At 43.1% G+C, this 21,705-nt stretch overlaps 1 protein-coding gene across 1 annotated transcript in view; it reads left to right on the forward strand.

Annotated features, from left to right (window-relative positions):
• The window catches only part of LOC141259356 (uncharacterized), a 751,467-nt gene that overhangs the window by 84,965 nt on the left and 644,797 nt on the right, over positions 1 to 21,705 (forward strand). Inside the window, exons 4-6 of the mRNA XM_073675220.1 lie at positions 5,980 to 6,099; positions 10,417 to 10,527; positions 10,677 to 10,790. Of these exons, the coding sequence (XP_073531321.1) occupies positions 5,980 to 6,099; positions 10,417 to 10,527; positions 10,677 to 10,790 (345 nt within the window). The remainder of the gene's footprint in view (positions 1 to 5,979; positions 6,100 to 10,416; positions 10,528 to 10,676; positions 10,791 to 21,705) is intronic.

Raw genomic sequence — 21,705 nt, forward strand, 5'->3', positions numbered from 1 at the left:
GAACAAGGGCTGGATTGGGCCAGACTTCTCAACACCACCGAATGATAGCAGCGTAACATAAGCTCAAATCCAGTGTCTTTTCTTGGGAGGTGTATTCCCATGCACCTTTTCACACCCACACATGGGTATATGCTTTCTGATTTTGGCTATTTGCTCTTGTCCTCCTCCTTCTCCTCATCCTCCACCACCATATCACCAGCATGACCGTGGTCCATGATGCAACACCCACATAACTTTTTTAAAGGGTGTTTATGATGCCCGTAAAAAAAATTTTATACAGTATGTTCATGTATACCCCACAGGGGTAAATGTTTGTCAGCCCATACGCTTAGTGCATGGAAAATTACAAGTATAGGAGACCCGCTCCTTTCTAATGGGAACATTTATTTATGAGGCCCTCCTCCACATCTTTTCCAAGGTGCATTGGACTGCCTCCCAATTTTTGGCAGCCTTTGCATTCACTGCATAGGCCAACACTATGGGAGACCCACTTCCTAATAATGTGAACATTTTTTCATGAAGCCATCTACATCTCTTCTATGGGGCATTGGAGTGCCTCCCAATTTTTTTTTCATCCCTTGCATTCACTGCATAGGCCAACACTATGGGAAACCCACTTCCTAATAATGGGAACATTGTTTTCAGGAGGCCCTCTAACCTCCACGTCTCTTCTAAGGGGCATTGGAGTGCCTCCCAATTTTTTTTTCAGCCCTTGCATTCACTGCACTGGCATACAGTATGGGAGACCCACTTCCTAATAATGGGAACATTGTTTTCAGGAGGCCCTCCTCTAAGTCTCTTAAAAGGGATATTGGGGTGCATCCAAATTTTCAAAGGGGTATTGGGGTGCATCCAAATTTGGGGCAGCCTTGCCACTCACTGCATACACAATAACAGTATAGGAGACCCACTCTTTAGTAATGGAACAACAAAGCCTAGAAGGCTGATGGCTTTCTAAGAATAGTGGGAGCTGACTGCTGCCCTTTAAGAATAGTAAGGGCCACCAGATGGTCCTATAAAATAGGCTTTGTGACTTTCAGAGTCCCTCCTTCACAAATTAAACAGGATATGTCTAATCATGTCTCACACACCACATCTCCCGGTGAATGCTTTGGTAACGGTTGAAAGCAATGCAAAAGTGCAAAAACGCATCAAAAACGCTACGTGTGAACATTGCCCAAGGTGTGGATGAGTATTTCTGCTTTTGGTTATTGATTTTGGCTTATATGCAAGTCATTACCCTGGAAAAGATATTCCTTAACATATTTCCCAGGAAAATCCATTTTGGTTTCATTTTTGTATGTTTCATTGTGAGTTCGTAAAAGTGGCATAATACCTCTGACAACCTTGTTCACAGCAGTGACTTGGGAGTCAGAAATGCTTCCAGGGGTCTTCCCCATGCTGTTCCCATGTCATTTGAGCACTGTTCCCATTGATTTGGACAATTTTTAGGCCTCTGCAGACCGCTGGGGGGAGCCACCTGAAAAATGCTTGTGTTTCCCATAGACTTACATTGGGCTCGTTGCTTGGGTCGAGCACCCGAGCATTCCAATTTGCTCGACCCGAGCATCGAGCACCCAAGCATTTTAGGGCTCGCCCATCACTACTTATGACCATGTGATATTTCAGTTTTTCTTTTTTAATAAATTTGCAAAAATTTCTACATTTCTCTTTTTTCAGTCAAGATGGGGTGCAGAGTGTACTTTAATGAGAAAAAAATGAACTTTTTAGAATTTACCAAATGGCTGCAATGAAACAAAGAGTGAAAAATTTAAAGGGGTCTGAAAACTTTCTGTACACACTTTATTGCTGGTTCTATCTATATGTTTGTGACTATGCAACACATTTGCAGTTTCATTTGTTACTTACTAGTTTTATAATACCTCTTCATATTGTGACTATACCAGATATTTGCTCTATATATTTACAAATAGGCATATGACACTTTTGTGAATCCTTTTTATATGTTCGCTATTCTAACCAATTGGTCATTTTTTTATATAATACTTTTATGTGATCATATTGCATATTTGCAGTTTTTTTCTTGACACTTAAAGTGCTATTCACCATTATTGGTACCCCTTCATTTTTTCATAGACTGTACAATATCTTCAGAAATAAATGGAAATGTACCAAAGTTATATCCTCAGGATGTTTTAATTAGTGGTCCAAAGTAATACAACAATAAAACATTGTTTTTCAACTTCTATGTTGCAATTTAAAACAAGAAACAGAATAAACAGCATGTGCAGCAATAAAGGCACCCCTAATTAATACTTGGTTGCACACCAAGTATGGCATTGCTGACAGCCTCCAAACATTTTTTGTAGCTATCTGTAAAGTTCTTGCGCTTCTCAGCTGAAATTTTCTCCCACTCTTCCTTTGCACTTTTTTCAAGCTCTTGAATGTTGGCAGGGTTTTTTTTCCTAATGGCAGATTTCAGTTAATCCCAAAGATTTTCAATGGGATTGAGGTCAGGACTCATTGCTGGCCATTTTAAAACAGTCCATTTTTTCTTTTTTAACCATTCCTGTGTACTTTTGGATGTGTGCTTTGGGTTACTGTCTTGCTGGAGGACCCATGATCTTCGACTCAAACCAAGTTTTCTAACAATGGGTAGGACATTTCGCTATAAAATATCTTTAGAATTCTCTGATTTCATGATTCCTGTGATACAGTCAAGGCCTCCTGTACCGGATGCAGCAAAGCAACCCCACAGCATTATGGATCTTCCACCATACTTAACTGTTGGCAAGGTGTTTATTTCTTTATAAGTTTCATTGTGTCTTCTGTAAACAAACTGTTGCTTTGTATTGCCAACAAGCTCTATTTTTGTTACATCTGTCCACAGAACATTTTCCCAGAAGGATTGTGATTTGTCAAGGTACTCTTTGGCAAAGATCAGTCATTCCTTTTTATGTCTTTTCTTCAGCAAAGGTTTCTTCCTTGGCCTTCACCCATAAAGATCCACTTGGTTTAGTGTGTGGCATATGGTACTTGTTGAAACCATGACCCCAGACTGTTCTAGGTTGGCCTTCAGGTCTTTGGATGATTGATGTGGTGTTTTTTCCACCATTTGCACCAACCTTCAAAGACAGAACTTGTCAATTTTTCTCTTTCCTCCATATCCAGGGAGGTTCTTGACAGTTCCATGCTTGGCAAACACCTTAATAACATTTTGCACTGTTGAAACTGGGATACAATGGGGATAAGGGATGGCCGTATACACTTTGGTACTCTTGTGTTTGCTATTAATAGCAGTTCAGATGTCCTCAGACATCTTGTTTGTCTTCACCATTGTGACAAAGGAATAGGGCCTACCATGTGGCTTTTTAAAACACTGAAGTCATCATTCATTGGCTAATTCATGTCACATGGGCACCGGATATTAATCACAGGTGAATCTCTTTTGTGATTTACCACAGGCGAGTCACAATCTGTTTCCATACTAAATTAGTGTAAAGGGTGCAAATACCAGTGACAAGGCAAGCTTTAGGTTTTTCTGCTTTTTCCTCCCATTGTTTTTTGTTTTCAATTATTATTTATAATTTGCTCTTCTGTATTTACCTCAAGTGCGCTATACAAAAAAGCTGTTTCACTTGATCCATTTTTTTCAAGGGATATTCCACATTTTGTACTTAAACTTCATGGGTGCCAATAACGATGAGCAGGACTATAGTTCTATATAAATCTTCTCTGCAAATTTTCTCTGCATATTATGTAATGTTTAGCTACGTACCAACTTGAACACCATTTATTTATATGCAGCTATATGTTACTGTAGTTGTACAGATTATATTCTGACTGATTTAGTCACAGCTATATGTGTACAGCACAACTATATGTGTACTGATTCAACTGATATACTATTAGACAGCAATTTTTTGTACACTTACTTACACTTATGCAGCCATAGATACCCTCCTTATCCCTTCACCATGAGCTTTTTTAACGTTTTGTAGTTGTTCCCCCTTTAATGTTTATTTTATGTTTGTATGATTTCTAAATAAACTTTGTTTGAATTTTCAATATATGTTTAGTTATGCGTCATTTTCATAGGTGTATATGCAGGGCTAATTTTAGGCAAAGTTTAAAGTGGGTCCCCAAACCCTCACATATTGCACCATCACATAGAAACATTTCGGCTGTACTTACATGTGCTGAGTTCAGGCTGTTAAAAGAGCACGATCGACAATATTGAAGTCGCTCAGCGCTTGTTTCTCGGCTTCTTTACACTGGATGGCAAGGAATGATGGGGACATTGAGAACAATTAATTTTGTTCCAGCATAAGCAATCCAATTCAATCCAGTTTGCTCGTTTAGTATAATGCATCCCATAGTCCTCCACATAGTATAATGCACCACATAGTTTTCCACATAGTATAATGAATCCCATAGTCCTCCATATAGTATAATGCACACCCCCATAGTCCACCACATAGTATAATATGTTCCATAGTCCTCCACATAGTAGAATGCACACCCCATAGTCCTCCAAATAGTATAATGTACACCCCATAGTCCTCTATGCAGTGTAATGCACCCCATAGTTCTCCATACAGTATAATGCACGCACCATAGTCCTCCATATAGTATAATGCGCACCCCATAGCCCTCCAAATAATATAATGCACATTCAACGTCCTCCATACAGTATAATGCGCACCCCATAGTCCTCTATGCAGTATAATGCACCTCATAGTCCTCCATATTGTATAATGCACCCCCCATAGTCCTCCATATAGTACATTGCACTCCCCATAGTATAGTGCACCCCATAGCCCTTCATATAGTGTAATGAATTCTCCATAGTCCTACATATAGTATAATGCACTCTCCATAGTCCTCCATACAGTATAATGCTCCCCATAGGCCTCGATAGAGAATAATGCAGCCCCATATAATACACATAGTATAATACACACTCCATAGTCCTTGATATAGTATAATGCAGCCTCCATATAGAATACATAGAATAATACACTCCCCATAGTCCTCAATAGAGTATAATGCAGCCCCCATATGGTATAATGCAGCACCATATGGTATAATGCAGCCCCCATATAGTATATATAGTATAATTCTCTCCCTATAGTCCTTGATAGAGTATAATTCAGCCCCCATATAGTACAGATAGTATAATGCACCCCATAGTCCTTGATAGAGTATAATGCAGCCCCATATAGTATAATGCAGCCCCCATATGATATAATTCAGTCCCATAAAGTAATATGCACCCCCCATATGGTATAATGAAGCCCCCATATAGTATAATGCAGCCCCCTTATGGTATAATGCAGCTCCAATACAGTATAGTACACACCCCATATTCCTCCAATATTATGGCCACCATATACTCACTGATTTTTTTTTAAAAAACATACCTCTCCCCATTCTCGCACTGCTCCGGTCTCTGCTGCACATCTCCTCAGCAGCTACACTGCCTGGAATAGTGTGGCGGGATGAAGTGACACCCGCTGTGTCAGACATAGAGGGGGTATGATTAGAGAGGGAGCGTCACATGATGCTTGCTCCTCTATCATTGCGATACAGTTGAATGTGAGATGCCAAGCACTGGGGAGACTGGAGACTGGTGTGTTACTATTAGCGGCACGCCACTGGCTGGGAATCTGTTATGGGGTGAGGGCCCTAGGCAAATGCCTAGTTTTGCCTCACCGTAATGCTGACCCTGTGTATATGTTTGTTCTGGACTCATGACAACTATGTTAAATAATCTTTTTGCTCATTGATTCATATTAACATCGTTTCAGCTCAGATACTTGTGAAGCTTGAAAAAAGCTCACAATTATTTGAGCCAAAACCTTGCCAGCTGTTTACATTTACCAAAAATGCACTAATTAATTTTTTATATGTAAACAGTTGTGAGTGTTACCCACTTTTTTTGATTTCTTATATATTAATCTTTCTAAATTTCACAATTTAGATGTTCTAGACCAGATCTACTTTTGTGTGTTCCAGATATCGATGAATGTGAACAGAAAACCTGTGAACAGTTCTGTTCCAACACTATCGGTGGATATGAGTGCTCGTGTCAAGATGGTTACACTCCAAATCCAGACAGCCATACGCAGTGCATCCGTAAGACTGAACTTTAACTCAAATTTATTATAGTTATATAATTAATAGTAGAGTTGTAATTAACATGCCATAAAATCATGAACAGTTGTATTACAGTAGGCCTCCTTTACATATTATGGTGATTCCGGTACAGGAAAAAACAATACTGGTGAGATCCGTGTCCGTGTGCCATCCGTATGTACAGTACAGACCAAAAGTTTGGACACACCTTCTCATTTAAAGATTTTTCTGTATTTTCATGACTTTGAAAATTGTACATTCACACTGAAGGCATCAAAACTATGAATTAACACATGTGGAATTATATACTTAACAAAAAAGTGTGAAACAACTGAAAATATGTCTTATATTCTAGGTTCTTCAAAGTAGCCACCTTTTACTTTGATGACTGCTTTGCACACTCTTGGCACTCTCTTGATGAGCTTCAAGAGGTAGTCATCGGAAATGGTCTTCCAACAATCTTGAAGGAGTTCCCAGAGATGCTTATCACTTGTTGGCCCTTTTGCCTACACTCTGCGGTCCAGCTCACCCCAAACCATCTTGATTGGGTTCAGGTCAGGTGACTGTGGAGGCCAGGTCATCTGGTGTAGCACCCCATCACCCTCCTTCTTGGTCAGATAGCCCTTACACAGCCTGGAGGTGTGTTTGGGGTCATTGTCCTGTTGAAAAATAAATGATGGTCCAACAAAACGCAAACCGGATGGAATAGAATGCCGCTGCAAGATGCTGTGGTAGCCATGCTGGTTCAGTATTCCTTCAATTTTGATTAAATCCCCAACAGTGTTACCAGCAAAGCACCCCCACACCATCACACCTCCTCCTCCATGCTTCACGGTGGGAACCAGGCATGTAGAGTCCACCCGTTCACCTTTTCTGCGTCGCACAAGACACGGTGGTTGGAACCAAAGATCTCAAATTTGGACTCATCAGACCAAAGCACAGATTTTCACTGGTCTAATGTCCATTCCTTGTGTTCTTTAGCCCAAACTTGTCTCTTCTGCTTGTTGCCTGTCCTTAGCAGTGGTTTCCTAGCAGCTATTTTACCATGAAGGCCTGCTGCACAAAGTCTCCTCTTAACAGTTGTTGTAGAGATGTGTCTGCTGCTAGAACTCTGTGTGGCACTGACCTGGTCTCTAATCTGAGCTGCTGTTTACCTGTGATTTCTGAGGCTGGTGACTCGGATAAACTTATCCTCAGAAGCAGAGTTGACTCTTGGTCTTACTTTCCTGGGGCGGTCCTCATGTGAGCCAGTTTCTTTGTAGCGCTTGATGGTCTTTGCAACTGCACTTGGGGACACTTTCAAAGTTTGCCCAATTTTTCGGACTGACTGACCTTCATTTTTTAAAGTAATGATGGTCACTCATTTTTCTTTACTTAGCTGCTTTTTTCTTGCCGTAATACAAATTCTAACAGTCTATTCAGTAGGACTATCAGCTGTGTATCCACCTGACTTCTGCACAGCACAACTGATGGTCCCAACCCCATTTATAAGGCAAGAAATCCCATTTATTAAACCTGACAGGGCACACCTGTGAAGTGAAAACCATTTCCGGTGACTACCTCTTGAAGCTCATCAAGAGAATGCCAAGAGTGTGCAAAGCAGTCATCAAAGCAAAAGGTGGCTACTTTGAAGAACCTAGAATATAAGACATATTTTCAGTTGTTTCACACTTTTTTGTTAAGTATATAATTCCACATGTGTTAATTCATAGTTTTGATGCCTTCAGTGTGAATGTACAATTTTCATAGTCATGAAAATACAGAAAAATCTTTAAATGAGAAGGTGTGTCCAAACTTTTGGTCTGTACTGTACGCACTTGACATCCGTGTGACATCCGTGCATCAGTGTGTGCTGTCCGTGTGTGTGTGTGACACATACCGGTGCCTGGGAAAAGCAGAACAGTTATTATTATTTATTATTATAGCGCCATTTATTCCATGGCGCTTTACATGTGATAGGGATATACATAGCAAAAACATTTACATAATCTAAACAAAACAAGTCAGCGACTGGTACAGGAGGAGCGAGGACCCTGCCCGCGAGGGCTCACAGTCTAAAAGGGATGGGTGAGGATACAGTAGGTGAGGGTAGAGGAGGTCATGCAGTAATGTGGTGGAGCGGTGGTTACTGCAGGTTGTAGGCTTGTCGGAAGAGGTAGGTCTTCAGGTTTCTTTTGAAGGCTTCCATGGTAGGCGAGAGTCTGATATGTTGGGTTATAGAGTTCCATTATAGGGGCGATGCACGGGAGAAATCTTGTATGCGATTGTGGGAAGAGGAGATAAGAGGGGAGTAGAGAGGGAGATCTTGTGAGGATCGGAGGTTGCGTGCAGGTAAATACTGGGAGACTAGGTCACAGATGTATGGAGCAGACAGGTTGTGGATGGCTTTGTATGCTGTGGTTAGGGTTTTGAACTGGATTCTCTGGGCAATGGGGAGCCAGTGTAGGGATTGACAGAGGGGGAGGCTGGGGAATAGCGGGGGGACAGGTGGATTAGTCGAGCAGCAGAGTTTAGGCTAGATTGGAGGGGTGCAAGAGTGTTGGAAGGGAGGCCACAGAGCAGGAGGTTGCAGTAGTCGAGGCGGGAGATGATGAGGGCATGCACTAGTGTTTTTGCAGAGTCTTTGCTGAGGAATGCACGGACCCGGGAGATATTTTTGAGTTGGAGTCGGCAGGTAGTGGAAAGGGCTTGGATATGTGAAGGAGAGATCAGAGTCCAGGGTTACCCCAAGGCAGCGAGCTTGTGGGACTGGGGAGAGTGAACAGCCATTGATGTTGATGGATAGGTCAGATGGGGGATATGAATGAGAGGGTGGAAAGATGATGAACTCTGTTTTATCCATGTTGAGTTTTAGAAATCTGGCAGAGAAGAAGGATGAGATGGTGGACAGATATTGTGGGATTTTGGTTAGTAGGGAGGAGATATCGGGTCCAGAGAGGTAGATCTGTGTGTCATCAGCATAGAGGTGATACTGAAAGCCGTGAGACTCTATGAGCTGTCCCAGGCCAAAGGTGTAGATGGAGAAGAGCAGAGGTCCTAGAACTGAACCTTGGAAAAACCTACAGTTTTCTCTGATCCCAGGCACCAGCTGCTGAATGCATCCCTCACCACTGTCCCTTGATTGCCCTGATCTCAGCACGACCAGGCGACAATGATGAGAGCTGCCTTCAGCACCTGTGATTAGCGCGAACTGTACCACTTTTTCCCAGGCGTCGGTACATGTCAAGCTGATGAAACATGGATGTCATTCATGTGTCATCAGTGTGCACATGTGTAACATGCATCTTGTCTGTGCTGCGCAAAAAAAAACTGACATGTCTGTAGATTTTTCACTGGGGCACAGGTGTTAGAATGGTTAAAATAGTCGTACCTGTATGCTTCATATCTGCGATCTTGATATGCAGAAATTATCTTTTATCTCTTAATGATTTCTTCCAGGCTCGGGGGAGTGCGGGACCTGGAAGAAAAGTCTGCCTCTGGTCTTCATTTGCATACCACATTCCTCCCATCAGCATCACAGTGCCCTGTGATGTGTAGTGGTGGCCCCAGAATTCCCAGATTTTCTAATCAGAAACTAAATGTTTCCTAAATATGCAGGGAGGAATGAAGTGGGGAGAGAACCTTATCACTGCGCATGCCGTAAGTCCATAGAGCAGAAGTAGCAGTGACTCACCGGCGCCTGCACAGAAGAACAAAGAAGCCAATGCACATAGAAGGATGGAAAAGTGAAGTGTAATCATACTATTGCAGGGCGCAGGCGCAGGATTCTGAGGCCACCACTACACTTCACAGAGCACTCTGACACTGATGGGAGGCATATGCTAGAAATGAAGACCGGAGACTGAGCTTTCTTTCAGGCACCGTATGCCCCAGAGTCTGGAAGAACTCATTACCATAAAGAGATAAAAGATATTTTCTGCACATCAAGACCGCAGATATGAGGCATACAGGTAAGACTATTTTAACCATTCTATCACCTGTATGCCAATATTATTAGGTAAAAAATGTCCCAGGGGGTGACAGATTCCCTTTAATGCAGACTATTAGTAGGCTGCACCAGTATAGAATATATTTTACCTCCATGCACCTAGACCTCAGTCACAATTCTTATTGTATTCTGTAGGATTTACCACTATTGATTGTCAGTAACAGAAAAAGTTCTTGATGATAAGTTCTTTTTTACTGTAGCACACATTCAAATGTATATACAGTTTGTTTTGTGCTCTATATACAGTAGTTTCTGATCCTGTTTCTGTATTCTGCTTCTGTCTTTCCTCTTATTTCAAATGAAATAATCAGATTTTTTTTGTTTATTAGAAAAAGAGTATTGCAAGAATTCCCCTTGTGTCCATGGCCAGTGCAATAATGGAATACATGGATTTACCTGCTCCTGTTTAAGTGGATGGGAGGGAAAAACTTGTCACACAGGTAAAAAAAGTATTTCCAAATGAAATGAGAGACTATGTGTTATAGGTAACTGTCATATAGCTGGGCATTTGGTCACTGGACCTTTATCTTGGATTAATATGTTATGTGGAGTGTAATTATGATGGATTTCAGTGTTTTTTTTTCAATAGATATTGATGAATGTACTATAAACAACCCCTGTGCTAGAGGCACTTGTATTGACACCCCTGGATCTTACACATGTCAGTGTATACCAGGATGGACAGGACCGCATTGTACTATAGGTAAGATGTGATGATGGTTTTCTTTTTTATACATGTACATGTATCTATCACCAGCTCCTTAACCACTTAACCACCAATGATGGACATTGCACGCCATGAGTGGGTGTCAGTTCCCACATCATGACGTGATATGTCCGCCATTCATTTAAACTGTTTACACGCACTGGCAGTTCCAGGCCAACAGCTGTCCCAAATGGCCTCAAGGGGTAATTATTGCATTGTACCCAATGGCCTAATAGTTTTAGCTATTGCTGGTATAATATGATCCGAAGTATAAAGTATTAGCACAATAGCATACCAGCAAATGCCAGGAGCTAAGTCAGGGAAAATGGGGGGATGTATAGGCACATATACTGTATATAGAAAATCACTGTGTCGTCAGGATATGCCTACAATACTGATCGTAAATAGTCCCCAAAGAGACCATATTGTCCGAGTGCCAGCAAAAAATGGATGGTTAGAAAGTAGAGGCCAAGTGGCATCCCAAACAAAATGCTGTTGTTCGGCTCTATGGTAAAGGGCAGTAGTAAGGAGGCAATTACCTACCCAAGATGTGCAACATGTGACGGGGGGAGAGGAATACACGGTTGGCAAGTAGCCCTCAAGTGGCCCGATGTATGTTTCGTGGTAAGAAACCGCTTTTTCAAGGTCTATGTGGGACTTTGCAATATGGATTTGGGGGATATACAGTCATATGAAAAAGTTTGGGCACCCCTATTAATCTTAAGCTTAATGTTTTATAAAAATGTGTGCTTTTGCAACAGCTATTTCAGTTTGATATATGTAATAACTGTTGGACACAGTAATGTTTCTGCCTTGAAATGAGGCTTATTGTACTAATAGAAAATGTGCAATCTGCATTCAAACAAAATTTGACAGGTGCATAAGTATGGGCACCCTTATCATTTTCCTGTTTTAAATACTCCTACCTACTTTTTACTGACTTACTAAAGCACTTTTTTTGGTTTTGTAACCTCATTGAGCTTTGAACTTCATAGCCAGGTGTATGCAATCATGAGAAAAGCTACTTAAAGTGGCCACTTGCAAGTTGTTCTCCTGTTTGAATCTCCTCTGAAGAGTGGCATCATGGGCTCCTCAAAACAACTGTCAAATGATCTGAAAACAAAGATTATTCAACATAGTTGTTCAGGGGAAGGATACAAAAAGCTGTCTCAGAAATTTAACCTGTCAGTTTCCACTGTGAGGAACATAGTAAGGAAATGGAAGAACACATGGACAGTTCTTGTTAAGGCCAGAAGTGGCAGGCCAAGAAAAACATCAGAAAGGCAGAGAAGAAGAATGGTGAGATCAGTCAAGGACAATCCTCAGACCACCTCCAGACAGCTGCAGCATCAACTTGCTGCAGATGGTGTCACTGTGCATCGGTCAACTATACAACGCACTTTGCACAAGGAGAAGCTGTATGGGAGAGTGATGCGAAAGAAGCCGTTTCTGCAAGCACGCCACAAACAGAGTTGGCTGAGGTATGCAAAAGCACATTTGGAGAAGCCAATTTCTCTTTGGAAGAAGGTCCTGTGGACTGATGAAACCAAGATTGAGTTGTTTGGTCATACAAAAAGGCGTTATGCATGGTGGCAAAAAAACACAGCATTCCAAGAAAAACACTTGCTACCCACAGTAAAATTTGGTGGAGGTTCCATCATGCTTTGGGGCTGTGTGGCCAATGCCGGCACTGGGAATCTTGTTAAAGTTGAGGGACGCATGGATTCCACTCAGTATCAGCAGATTCTTGACAATAATGTTCAAGAATCAGTGATAAAGTTGAAGTTACGCAGGGGATGGATCTTTCAGCAAGACAATGATCCAAAACACCGCTCCAAATCTACTCAGGCATTCATGCAGAGGAACAATTACAATGTTCTGGAATGGCCATCCCAGTCCCCAGACCTGAATATCATTGAACATCTGTGGGATCATTTGAAGAGGGCTGTCCATGCTCGGCGACCATCAAACTTTACTGAACTGGAATTGTTTTGTAAAGAGGAATGGTCAAAAATACCTTCATCCAGGATCCAGGAACTCATTAAAAGCTACAGGAAGCGACTAGAGGCTGTTATTTTTGCAAAAGGAGGATCTACTAAATATTAATGTCACTTTTCTGGTGAGGTGCCCATACTTATGCACCTGTCAAATTTTGTTTGAATGCAGATTGCACATTTTCTGTTAGTACAATAAACCTCATTTCAAGGCAGAAACATTACTGTGTCCAACAGTTATTACATATATCAAACTGAAATAGCTGTTGCAAAAACATCAATTTTTATAAAACATTAAGCTTAAGATTAATAGGGGTGCCCAAACTTTTTCATATGACTGTATGTACAGGTCTAATTAATATCTAGTACTATGTGTGTTTTCTTTATCTGGTGATCATAATTTCCATCTCCGATATACCCATTTAAGCTTGGTGACTCCCTCTCTGTCTGTTCACATGATACTCATTGTTGTTATATTTTTGAATAAAATGTTTTTACGTGCTTTCATCAATTTTGCTGCTTCTTTATTTATTTAATTCTTGCAGTAACAGGCAGGCCCTGGCTGTTTAACCCACTAATGTTGCCATCGAGTGCCATCGCAACATTTAGGAGGCTGGGAGAAGGAGGGGGCTCCCTTTCACTTGAGATCGGCACCATGGTCATCGTGGGGGCCCGATCATTGCCATGGTGACTCAAAGTCATCATAGCAACACCCGGGTCACCAAGCTATGGAAAACCTCTTAGACCATGCTAAGAGCACGGTCTAAGAAGCTTCTGTCAGTGTAGAACTGACAGGTATAAAGCATTGCAATGCTGGTGTATTGCAATGCTTTATACCAGCAATCAAAGTGTAAAAAGTGAAAGTCCCATAGAGGGACCAAATAAAAAAGTAAAAAAAAAAAGTAAAAAAATAATAAAAGTAAGTTAAAAACAAATTACAAAATAACAAAAAAAAATGTATATACCAATAAATACACATTTTTATGTTAAAATGACAGTGAATGTATTTTTCACCATTGTAAGCAATGTAAAAGTGCATAAACACATCAAAAACGCGACATGTGAACATAGCCCAAGGTGTGGAGGACAATTTTTGGGGGGAGTTATTTATTTTGCCTTATATGCAAGTCATTACATTGAAATGTTCTTTAACATTTTTTCCAGGAAAATCCATTTTAGTTTAGTTTTTGTATGTTTTATTGTGAGTTTGTAAAAGTGGCGTGATACTCTGACAACATTGACAACATTGTTCACAGCAGTGATCTGGGAGTCAAAGATCCTTCCAAGGGTCTTTCCCATGCTGCTCCCATGTCAGTTGAGCACTATTCCCATCGATTTCGTCAATTTTAAGGTACCCTGCAGACCTCCAGGGGGACTGCCGGAAAAGTTTCCCATTGACTTTTCAGGTGTCACCCCCTGAGGAAGTCTGAATAGATGAAATGTGCGTAGGGGATTGAGGGATTTCGCACTATATGGTTGCCTGCTACATGAGCTGCCTCTAGGTATGTTTACTATCTCTTTTACTACCTTGCATCTGCATTGTTAGAGTTATACATACTCACTATTTGCAGTATAGCACTATATGGCGGTATATGTATTGTACTTTTACATGTTACTATGATATTTTGGCACTGTATTTAATACTTAATCCCTCACAGTTTGGAGGTGCTTTTTATCTCGTTGTGTTACTGTTTATGTATTTTATCAATAAAAATCTATGTTTGCTGTAAAATCTGGTCTCTGACACATTTATCAGAATAGGACCAGGTCTATTGATAGTCGATGCTTATGTGCTTCAGCAATTATTTATTACTATAGGACTTTATTTCTCCTTTGGATCTTTAATCTGTTCTGCAGGTGCACGGTGTTGTCTAAAAAAGGAGTAAAATGACTCCCAGAATTTTTTTTATTTTTTTACATTTATTTTACTCATTTAGCGCCATTAATCACAGCGCTTTACAGACATAAGTGCCACTGTCCCCATTGGGGCTCACAATCTAAATTATCTATCAATATGTCTTTGGGGTGTGAGAAGAAAAATGACTACCCAGAGGAAACCCTGGCAAACACAGGCGACAAAATTAACTCTTATACCGTGGATCGAACAGAGTGGCAACCCAGTAGTCAGCAATATTTCTAATACTAACAATACGGGCAACAATCATGTTGTAGATTATGCTGCAAGAAGGCGATCATGGGTCGGTCTCTTTCATGAGGTCCAAGTCCATAGTGTGTTGGTGGTGGGATAATACTCAAGATTGTTTCCTCCATCCCCTCCTGGCAACCACGAACAACAGAGTGGGAATCATTCTCCTCTTCATCTCCTAACTGTTGCGCATCCATCACCTCTTCCTTCTCGTCCTCCTCCATTTCTTTCTCGGCTCCTGCACCTTCCCTAACAGTTTGTCTGGTACCATAGGCCCCCCGTGATCACTGTAATCCACCCTCTTGTGGCAATTGCCTGTTTGACGACAGTCCAGAACTTAGAGATATTGTTAGCCCTTCCATATCTTTCTCCTCTTCTCCTGGGACCACCACCTCCTCCCGCAGACTATTCAAAGTGTGCTTCAGCATCTAGATCACCAGAATAGTGATGCTGATGATGGCATCGTCAGTGCTAACCAACTTAGTAGCCATTTTGAAAATGTGCAGAACGCTGAAGAGGTCCTTCATCTGTGTCCACTTCGCAAATGTGATTTGCAACACGTCCGTACTGCGTTTGCCCAGCCGATTTGACATGAGATAATGCATCAGGGCTTGTCACTGCAACATGTGCAGAGTTGAATTACACTATGTTAGCACATCGCATATCAACTGGTTAACCGGTAGGCTGAAAAATCTCAGTAGCGATGCAAGTCGATGACCCGCAGGTTGCGAATGGTGGAAGTGAGCACACAGCGATCGTGGTTTCTGCAGTAGCACATCCAGGCCGGGATAGTGGTGGAGAAATTACTGTACTATCAGGTTGAGGATGTGGGCCATGCAAGTAACGTATGCGAGGTTGCCCCGGCATAGGGCCGCCACCAGGTTTGCACCGTTATTGCACATGGCCTTCTCTGGCTCCAGGTTCAGTGGAGACAGCCATTGCTCAAACTCGGCCTGGAGAGCTGTCCACAACTCTTCAGCTGCGATCTCCAGAACATATTAATTTAAACACTGCCTAATTGCTGTGATCACTGGCTGCGCAGTACGGAGGGGGGGATTCTCTCTGCACACTTGGAACGCGTGTCTTATTAAGGCAGAGTTGAGTGTGCAGGTGGAGGCACTAGAGGAAGTGGAGGAGGCAGAAGCAGTAGAGGAAGTGTTAGATACAGAAGTTTATCCTGCAAGCCTTGGGGATTCCAAGACTTGGTGTCTAGTGACACCTTGAGGTCTAGTGGTTTAGTTCTCCATCCCCTTGTGTGTAGAGGCTTAGTTCCCCAACTCTAGCTGTTTAGTAGTTTAGTTATCCAACCACTGATGTCTATTAGTTTTGTTCTTCATGTTCTGGTGTGTATTTGTTTTGTTCCCCAATCTTAAGTGTTTAGTAATTTAGTTCTACAACCCCTGTTGTTTAGTAGTTTAGTTCTCCATCTTCTGTTGGGTAGTGGTTTAGTTCTCCATCCCCCAGTGCACTGCAAGCCTTGGGGATTCCAAGACTTTTGGAGCAGCCCATTCCCTGCCTGCCCCCACAGCCACCAGAGTCACCCAGTGTCCAGTTAGCGAGGTGTAACTCCCATGGCTATGCTTGCTTGTCCAGGTGTCAGTGGTGAAATGCATGCTGTCAGACATAGATTTATTCAAGGAATGGGTGATGTTGTCTGCAACATGATGACGTAGAGCAGGCACATCTTTCTTAGAGAATGATGACTGGGCAACCGGTACTGTTTGAATGCAGCCATCAGCTTTCGGAAACCGTCTTTATCCACCAGGCAGAAAGGCAGCATTTCCGTGGCCAACAGATTGGAGATTTTGAAGTTCAACCTCTTTGCTTTTGCATGTGTAGGAGGAAACAATCTTTTACGTGACTACAACTGCGGGATTGAGGGCTGTCTGCTGTGCTTAGAGAGTGTGGAGTAGAGTGAACTCATCAAGCTATTTGACTGTGAGAGAGGTGCAGGCAGAGATGTTGCGGTAGATTGAGAAAGATGGGGTGTCTGAAATCAGTCAAAAACAGCAGGCATGTGCCCTTCCATAACAGCTGGTGTGCTCTCACTCACCCCAACTTTAGAGAGTAAACAAGTTGAGTTTCTTGCGGCCGAAGACCTGTGTGAGAACACTTTCCATGGTGACGTAAAAGGAAGAAGCAGCAGATGCAATTGATGGGTCGGCCGGTTGTTGGCGAGGCCCATTAGTCTGCATTTTAGCACAGTGAGATTCCCAAATGAATGCATGTTGATCGCGCATGTGCCAGTTCATGCATGCAGTAGTCAAATTATTGCATTTTTTGACTCTACTCTGTCGTTTTTAACAAAGTTGGCAGACAACGTCAGTTGTATCATCTTTGCAGTCTCCAAAAAGACCCATGCTAGATAACCCTTGCCACCCGGAAATGCTGCTGGCCACCACCAGAGTTGGGGCTGAGGATGCAGTGCTTGACGTGGTTGCATCACTCCATGTCTGTGCAGCAAGCCGGAATGTAACCTCCTTGTCTTCCTCCTCCTCCACCTTCCCTGCTGAGCTACTCAGCTGCATGCCTCTGGGTTCACACCAAGTGGGATCTACAACCTCATCGTCATCCTCTCTGTTCTCCCACTCCTCGCCCTGAGAGTCACCCTCCTCCTCTTTTTGCTCTGACAGCACAGTACAGTCCACGTGCACCTCAAATATCTGAGTATCATCAGGATCACCTTCACCCCCGGGGGTTAACATCTGGTGACGAGGGTCTGGATTCTGCTCAAACCCTACTTCATCTGGCCCCACACCAAACTGAAAAAAATTTTGGGCATTGCTGCACATGATTTTCTCCTCTTGAGTCTGTGAATCTTTGGATCAGACCTCTGATGCCCCGGAATAGAATGTGTGAACAGCTCTGCAGACTTGCCCATCTGTGGTTCCTCACAGTCAGTTGGGCACTTGGAGAGTTGTGACACAGGGGAAAACAAGGGTAATTGGGGTGCCACCTCTGAGGACTATACAGTCATGGCCAAAAGTATTGAGAATGAGACAAATAGTAATTTTTCCAAAGTTTACTGCTTCATTTTTTGTAATGGCAATTTGTATATACTCCTGAATGTCAAAGAGTGATCAGCTTAACAGCAATTACTGTACTTGCAAAGTCAATATTTGCCCAGAAAATGAACTTTAACCCCCAAAACACATTTCAACATCATTGCAGTCCTGCCTTAAAAGGAGCAGCTAACATCATTTTAGTGATTGATCCATTAACACAGGTGTGGGTGTTGATGAGGACAGGGCTGGCGATCAATCAGTCATGATTAAGTAAGAATGACATCACTGGACACTTTAAAAGGAGGCTGGTTCTTGGTAACATTGTTTCTCTTCGGTTAACCATGGTTATCTCTAAAGAAACACGTGCAGCCATCATTGCACTGCCCAAAAATGGCCTAACAGGGAAGAGTATCGCAGCTACAAAGATTGCACCTCAATCAACAATCTATCGCATCATCAAGAACTTCAAGGAGAGAGCTTCCATTGTTGTCAAAAAGGCTCCAGGGCGCCCAAGAAAGACCAGCAAGGGCCAAGACTGTATCTTAAAACTGTTTCAGCTGCGGGATCGGACTACCAACAGTGCCGAGCTTGCTCAGGAATGGCAGCAGGCTGGTGTGAGTGCTTCTGCACGCACTGTGAGGCAGAGACTTTTTGAGCGAGGGCTGGTTTCAAGGAGGGCAGCAAAGAAGCCACTTCTCTCCAGAAAAAACATCAGGGACCGACTGATATTCTGCAAAAGATACAGGGAGTGGACTGCTGAGGACTGGGGCAAAGTCATTTTCTCTGATGAATCCCCTTTTCGATTGTTTGGACATCTGGAAAACAGCTTATTCGGAGAAGAAGAGGTGAGCGCTACCACCAGTCTTGTCTCATGCCAACTGTAAAGCATCCTGAAACCATTCATGTGTGGGGTTGCTTCTCAGCCAAGGGAATCGGCTCACTCACAGTCTTGCCTAAAAACACAGCCATGAATAAAGAATGGTACCAGAATGTCCTCCAAGAGCAACTTCTCCCAACCGTCCAAGAGCAGTTTGGCGCCCAACAATGCCTTTTCCAGCATGATGGAGCACCTTGCCATAAATCAAAGGTGATAATTAAATGGCTCATGGAACAAAACATAGAGATTTTGGGTCCATGGCCTGGAAACTCCCCAGATCTTAATCCCATTGAGAACTTGTGGTCAATCATCAAGAGACGGGTGGACAAATAAAAACCAACAAATTCTGGCAAAATGCAAGCATTGATTATGCAAGAATGGACTGCTATCAGTCAGGATTTGGTCCAAAAGTTGATTGAGAGCATGACAGGGAGAATTACAGAGGTCTTGAAGAAGAAGGGGCAACACTGCAAATATTGACTTGCTGCATTAACTCATTCTAACTGTCAATATAACCTATTGGTACTCATAATATGATTGCAATTATATTTCTGTATGTGATATAAACATCAGACAAACACTAATAAAAACCAGAGGCCAGCAGATCATGTGAAAATATAATTTTGGTGTCATTCTCAATACTTTTGGCCATGACTGTACTGTGTTTTATGTTAAGGGTGGAGGAAGAGGAGGAGAGGTCACTTGATGCAGCGCATTCCATCTACTGGAACACATGCCCTCATCTACAAGGCGTACCACTGTGTGGCTGCCTAAGAAAGGGAGTGGAGTAGCCCGTCCAGTAATATAAGTGGTCAAAATGTTGTGCAATTGCTCACTGCAGCAGAACAAACCTACTTCTCATCTCTGTTTCACAACCCTAAACAGCTATTCAGTACTTTTAATTCTCTCATCTGTCCACTAGCTACCCCTTCCCTCTACTCTCATTTCAGCGGAAGACTTTGCCTCATTCTTCAAGAAGAAGATTGACAACATATAGAAAAGCTTTTGCTTAAAGTCCCCACAGCCCCTCCTCATGACTACTCAACTCTCCTCCTCCAAAACCAGCTTCTCCGTCATCAGGCAAGATCAACTTTCCTCTTTACTTTCCAAATCACATCTCACCACCTGTGAACTTGACCCAATCCCGTCCCACCTCATTCCAAACCTTACCACAGTCTTCATCCCAACCCTATCCCACCTCTTAAACCTGTCACTCACAACTGGTGTCTCCCCCCCCCATACTTCAAACATACCTCGATAACACCCATCCTCAAAAAGCTTTCCCTTGACCCATCCTCTTTATCTAGCTATTGCCCCATATCACTTCTCCCCTATGCCTCAAAACTTCTGGACAATCACGTCCATTTTGAACTGTCCTCCCACCTCTCCTCCTGCTCCCTCTTTGACCACTAATCACAATCTTGCTTCCGACCACAACATTCCACTGAAACGGCCCTGATTAAAGTCACCAACGACCTACTAACCGCCAAATCCAAGCAACACTAGTTTGTCCTCCTCCTCCTTGACCTGTCATCTGCCTTCGACACAGTGGACCATTCCCTCTTACTTCAGACTCTCTGATCTCTTGGCATTACAGATTTGGCCCTTTCTTGGATCTCCTCATACCTAACAGACAGGACCTTCAGTGTCTCCCACTCACAAACCACCTCCTCATCTCACCCCCTATGTGTCGTTGTCCTCCCAAGGTTCAGTTCTAGAACCCTTGCTCTTCTCCATCTACACCTTTGGCCTGGGACAGCTCATAGGCGAACCTGTGACTGTTCGGGTTCGGCTAATTGAGCCAAACGCTGAACAGTTTATTGAAAGATCAGGTTCGGTTACCAGAACAGTACCCGAACACGGACCCCATTCATCTGAATGGGGGAGCCGAATAAACCTGGCTTCCAGCGCTGTCATTTGCGTGACAGTGCAGGAAACACAGACTCTGATCGGCGGTAATAGCATTACCGTGGTCACAGCGCTGTGGCAGTGACCCGTGGTACAAAACTTACCGTGGGTCATAGGCGCCGGCTGATGGTACTACTACCACCATCAGCCGGTGATTACTGTCATAGCAAATACCAAGCACAGGCACCACTCATTCCCTCCCGAGTCTCGCCATGTGGCTGAGCATTACTTAACAGCTACATATGGGGTAAGTCTACATTCAGCAGAAATTCTGTGACAAATTTTGGTGCCATTTTACCCATTTCCCAAAGTAAAAATTTAAAATCTGGGGCTAAAACTAAATTTTGGTCGCAAAAAAATAATTATTTTTTATTCACTGCCCAATGATATGAAAGGCTGTTGTTACGGATCCGGGTGGTGGAACCTCTGTGCTGCAGTGCGAGGAGGGACCAGAGGGGCGTAACTAGGTATCAACTCGGACTGACCAAGGTCGCACGGCGGCTCAATCGACTCCATGAACCAGGGAAGGACTGAACAGAGGGACCAGGTGCTACTCTGGACCAGTCCTGGTATGAGAGCAGGTGACTCCCACAGGTCAGAAGGCAGGGACTGACCGGTACAGTAGATGAGCATGGCAGGCATCCTGACGGGTGATCCGGTTAGGCGGACTGGGAGACACCACGGGTAACTGGCAGGAGCCTCCAGGTAGGCTGGCTGGTAGGCACGGCAGGTAACAAGCAGGAGCCTTCTGGTAGGCTGGCTGGTAGGCACGGCAGGTAACTGGTACGTTTTCCGGGCAGGCAAGCAGGGCCTATAGACAGGCTGGCGGGCTTGGACTGTACTCAGACTGTCGGGCAGGACTGGTAGTCAGGCTGGCGGACTGGACTGGTAGTCAGGCTGGTGCACTGGACTGGTAGTCAGGCTGGCGGACTGGACTGGCAGTCAAACTGGCAGACTGGACTGGAAATCAGACTAGCAGCGG

Source organism: Phyllobates terribilis, unplaced genomic scaffold (genome assembly GCF_046119375.1).
Source record: "Phyllobates terribilis strain yellow unplaced genomic scaffold, ASM4611937v1 Scaffold_3__8_contigs__length_932513732, whole genome shotgun sequence".
Lineage (NCBI taxonomy): Eukaryota > Metazoa > Chordata > Amphibia > Anura > Dendrobatidae > Phyllobates > Phyllobates terribilis.